The 4,773-nt window shown below is 27.3% G+C and overlaps 1 protein-coding gene across 1 annotated transcript in view; it reads right to left on the bottom strand.

Annotated features, from left to right (window-relative positions):
- Nucleotides 1-1,008: 1,008 nt before the first annotated feature.
- The window catches only part of LOC117125486, a 9,824-nt gene continuing 6,059 nt past the window's right edge, over nt 1,009-4,773 (bottom strand). The window contains exons 6-7 of the mRNA XM_033271986.1: nt 4,650-4,735; nt 1,009-1,095 (exon numbers count right to left, since the gene is read on the bottom strand). Of these exons, the coding sequence (XP_033127877.1) occupies nt 1,009-1,095; nt 4,650-4,735 (173 nt within the window). The remainder of the gene's footprint in view (nt 1,096-4,649; nt 4,736-4,773) is intronic.

Genomic DNA, 4,773 nt, shown 5'->3' with positions numbered 1-4,773 from the left:
TATATAATATATAAACTTTTGACAATCTGAGTTTCCAATGAGTATTTGCAATAAGTTATCAAATAATGATTTTATATATGATTTTTGAATTGTAGTAATATCGCTTACATTGCTGTAAAAATGCCAACTGGTTATGTTTTGAGTGTTCAGGTAATGTATTTCCGATTTTAAATAAAATTGAATTTAGACATGCAACTCAAATATTTTTTTCACGATCACAAAGTAAATAATAAGAGAATATCATTGGTTTTTCACTCTTTGATGTTTTCTTCAATAATTATGACTACGACAATGCCGTTCATCCTCAAAACAATTATATATGCAACTATGATCTCATTGATACATTTAATTACCAACAATGCATCTTCATTCAGTCTTTTTATGAATTCCCAGTCTTGTTAATCACTTACTGATTTATTAAGTAGTCTGAATCATAATGTTTCTTCAATTTGTTTTACAGGAACATTTTTCAACGATAAGAAAACTGATTTCTCATTTTATAACATTCCATGATATTCTCTTATACATTCGTCAAGATCAAATAGAGCAGGTGTTGTCATATTCCCAGTCCACTCTCCAATATTCCCTTCATAATGACCCCTCCCCTGTAATGTCTTCAAAGTGCGGAATCTGTCTTATTGAAGTCAAAGCTGAGCCTAAGATTATTATTTTAGGTGCAGTATATCGTTTGCCTGAGTTATCCTTAGTTACAAACTCTTCTCTTCTCTTAGACATCATGAATAATGAAGACAAAATGACATATTTCTGGATATAAATTTACTAAAATGTAGCATTCACAAACAAACTTCATGTAAATTCTGTGTGGTGTACCGCGATGTTTCATACTTGGCCTTTATTACATTTAATGATCTTCCAAACTCCTCTTCTCTTTAATATTTTGTTCTGTTTGTGGATGACACCAATATCTTAGTGTACATCAAACACTAAACCATTATTTTATAAATGTAACGTTCTCAACATTTTTGACTTAAAATATATTTTACAAACTTATTCCTTTAAGTACCACTTTAAGAATAACACATTACCCTCACATATTCCTTCATTATTTCCTGAACAACCATCTGATGTCCATAGCTACAAAACCAGATTTGGAAAATGTAATGTTACATCTGAAAAATATATAACTTCTGCCAGGAAATAATCTACGATATATTCTTTAATGGTCCAGTGAAAATATTTTATTATACAAATTATCATTAGCTTATTGTTAAAGAAAAATGATGACACTTGGTTGCAGCATATCTGTATTCCTTTTAACTGGACTACCTCTAATTATCTGTAGTCCATAATATGGTTTTCATGCCACTTTAATGTATTTTTTTCATCGTATTTTTTACTTTTTTTCTATTTTGTTTCTTTTTGTAACTCTGATTTTAACCGGTGACCATGCCATAAAGTTTGTTTTCAAACCTATTTTGGTGTCCATCCACACACGTTTATTTACTTATTTCCCCACCCCTCCCCCCAATCCTTTGTTTTAAAATTATTTATAAAATATATTGCATATATTACTTTAAATTACTATAATTTTGAAAAACAATGAACAAACAAAAACAATTCCACTGTAAGTGGTCATCCTACAACATGTCAAATGCAAAACAAACATCAATTCAAAACTATCATTACTGTAATAAAATTTAAAGTAGAACACTAAAACTTTTTTTTTCTCTTTTGTGGGGTAACCACCACCACCTTTATTCATTTTTCATACAATCAAGACAGTTTGATATTTCTCCATTTTTCTGGATTTTCATTTTTATGTACTTGCACACTTTTTTTTAAAGCTTACATTCTTTTTGTTAAAGCGTATCTTTGGATAATAACGCACTCATTTCTATAAAATAGTTAAATATAATAAAAGCATGAAATAAAATTTTATATAAAAATCATAAAAATTATATAAATAAATGCTTTTTACATATCACTTACTGACTATCACTGCATTCTTTTTTTTTTTGCTTTTTTTAATTTTTTTAATTTTTTTTTATTTTTGAGGATTGTTATGATGCACATTATAATATATATATATATATATATAAAGCATGAAATAAAATTTTATATAAAAATCATAAAAATAAATGCTTTTTACATATCACTCATTGACTATCACTGCGTTATATCTGAACAAGATACAATAATGTTTGTACCTTTTTTTGTTTTCTTTCTTTTTTTTGTTTTTTGTTTTGTTTTGTTTTTTGTTTTGTTTTTTTTGTTTTTTTGTTTTTTTTGTTTTTGATTTTTGAGGATTGTTATGATGCAAATTATAATACTGTACTGTTGTTGTTTAATTTTAGTTTTACAATAAATTTAATAATAATTAACTTAATTAAATAAATAATTTTATACCATTGTAACCTGTACTATTTTTAGTTCCATTTAATTCAAAGCAACATATATTTCTTTTTACAGTAATAAATAATATTGTGGAAAAGGCAAATTTCAGTAAGTAAAGCTATTTTAAAGCTGCCAAACAATTTAAAATAAATAAAGAAAAATCTAATATCTATCTAAAATCTAATATATATATACTGTCTCTTATACACATCTAGATGTGTATAAGAGACAGGTTAAGTACAGACTCGGAAAGGAAACAATGTCCTTGGGTTATGTTTTTATTGGAATTAAAGAGTTTAATAAGCTGTGATTTCTTAATTAACAATGAAAAAGCAAAAAAGAAATGGTCAATGATTGACCTTAACAGAATGAAAAAATATTATATTGGTTAAACTTGGTGAAAAAAATTTCACCATATTATAGTCTGAAGGGAAACTATTTCGAAAAAATAATGTAGCCTATAAATATTGTATATACACTGTAGTGTTTATAAATACAAGCGAACAAACTTTAAAAAAATAGGCTTAAACAAAAGCTTGACCTTTTATTATATTCTTTATTAAAATGACAGAAAACAAATAGAAAAAATGGCATGGTAATTGTACACCTTGACCGATGTGCATAAATTTCAAGTGAAAGTAAAAAGAAAAAAGAAAAAAAAAATTGTTAAAGATATTTTAAGAAGCCATATTGAACAACTCTTTACAAATTATACTGTGAATGCTGAACTTATGAATAAAAGTGGGACGACCCCACAAAAGAGAAAAAAAGATACTTAGAAATTATTGGAATTAGGCAAGTTTAACTGTATAGCATAATCGCTCCTGTAAAAAAAAAAATTATATAACCGACCTACTCAGACTGAAATTATATTGTAGTAGCATACAATATGATTATGAAGCATAATGTATTTTTTATCTAAAATAAAAAAGGGAAAAAATGTTACAACTTGTCGTATAAAATCTATTTTTTATTTTATTGTCAAACAATCGTCCAACAGGAATGCATTGTTCCAAATTACAGGTGAAAAACATAAAAAATATAATCAAAATTATGAAATCACAAGATATAAATACATTTTAAAATATTATTACTATAATTTTATTGATAAAATTCATCGGTTTTCCAAATTAATTGTAGAAGAATATATATTATAAAATCTATATTAATATTAATTACTTAAATATAATAATACTTAAATTTAAAATAAAAATCAAATGAAATTCCAGTATTGTACATTTATAATGTATCATATTATGTTGAGTATGAATTGAAATTATATAAATATCCTATACATAGGCCTATGTTTCCTACTTAAAAAAAAAAGAATTTTTTACACAATATTTGAGTTCAACACTTTCATGACATTAATAGTTAGATAGAATTAGCTATAGTCTATATTAACAAGTCATTGAGAAGAGTAAAAAAAAAAGAAAATAAAAAAAAGGTGAATTATCAAAACATGTCACCTGCTCTCTCCTCATCTCACTTAACCTCTTTGTGTGTCATGAGGCACATAAGGTCAAAAATCATAATAGTAATGCAGTATAATTGTAGGGTTTACTGTACACTAATGTAATTGATGTATTGATGAATGAAAGAGGTAGTTATGTTATGTGTCATCACCAGGAATGAGCATACTATGGAAAAATGAAGAAGATAGACCTAGTAACTTTGGTTCATCTCCCAGAAATTCCACATTTTCTCCCATCTCCCAGAAATTCCACATTTTCTACCAGAATTTGAATTTCTCTTGGATTTTTCTCTAGGATTTAAACAAATTTTCACAATTGTAGTTTTTCTAAAGCTAAATATTCCCATTCTTGTGCATTTAATATGATAGTTATACAAGATTTATTGAACGTTCTAGGCAGCAATAAGGTATTAACAGAGACCTAAACCTGCCTAAGCCTCTTAGTGTTTATATTGAACATGGCGAATAATTTGTACACATGTATTTGTACATGTGTTTCAGCTAATACAGGCGTAGCAAGCCTCTGCATTTCCCACACAACAAATTCTCCAGGTATTTGAATTTCACAATTTGGGATCCCTGTCCATCAAATCATATAACTAACCAGTTAAAACAGGGCTAGGAATGCAAGCTTGACCAAAAATGCATGCATTTACGCTATTTTTGTTGTGATCCTGTACCAATAGTATAAAAGGGGAGGGGCTCAGAGGTATGGTCCATGCTATACCTCTTTACAGAAAGTTTGAAAAAAAAATTATTATTTCACGAATAATCAAAATCACAATTGTCAAACAAATATAATATATTTTCCGCTACTTACCACTAACTGGACAACATCAGCAATGGTTGAATCTTCATGGACTCCAAATGGCACTCTTTGATCCTCAAACTTTACGACAACATCCACTATATTTTAGAAAAATGCCATAATAAACGTTATTGTC

The sequence above is a fragment of the Anneissia japonica genome, unplaced genomic scaffold (assembly GCF_011630105.1).
Source record: "Anneissia japonica isolate Jap-2015-1 unplaced genomic scaffold, ASM1163010v1 scaffold466_len1169948_cov191, whole genome shotgun sequence".
Taxonomy (NCBI): Eukaryota; Metazoa; Echinodermata; class Crinoidea; order Comatulida; family Comatulidae; genus Anneissia; species Anneissia japonica.
Note: the sequence above shows the minus strand (reverse complement) of the source record. Positions and strands in the feature narration are given on the sequence as shown.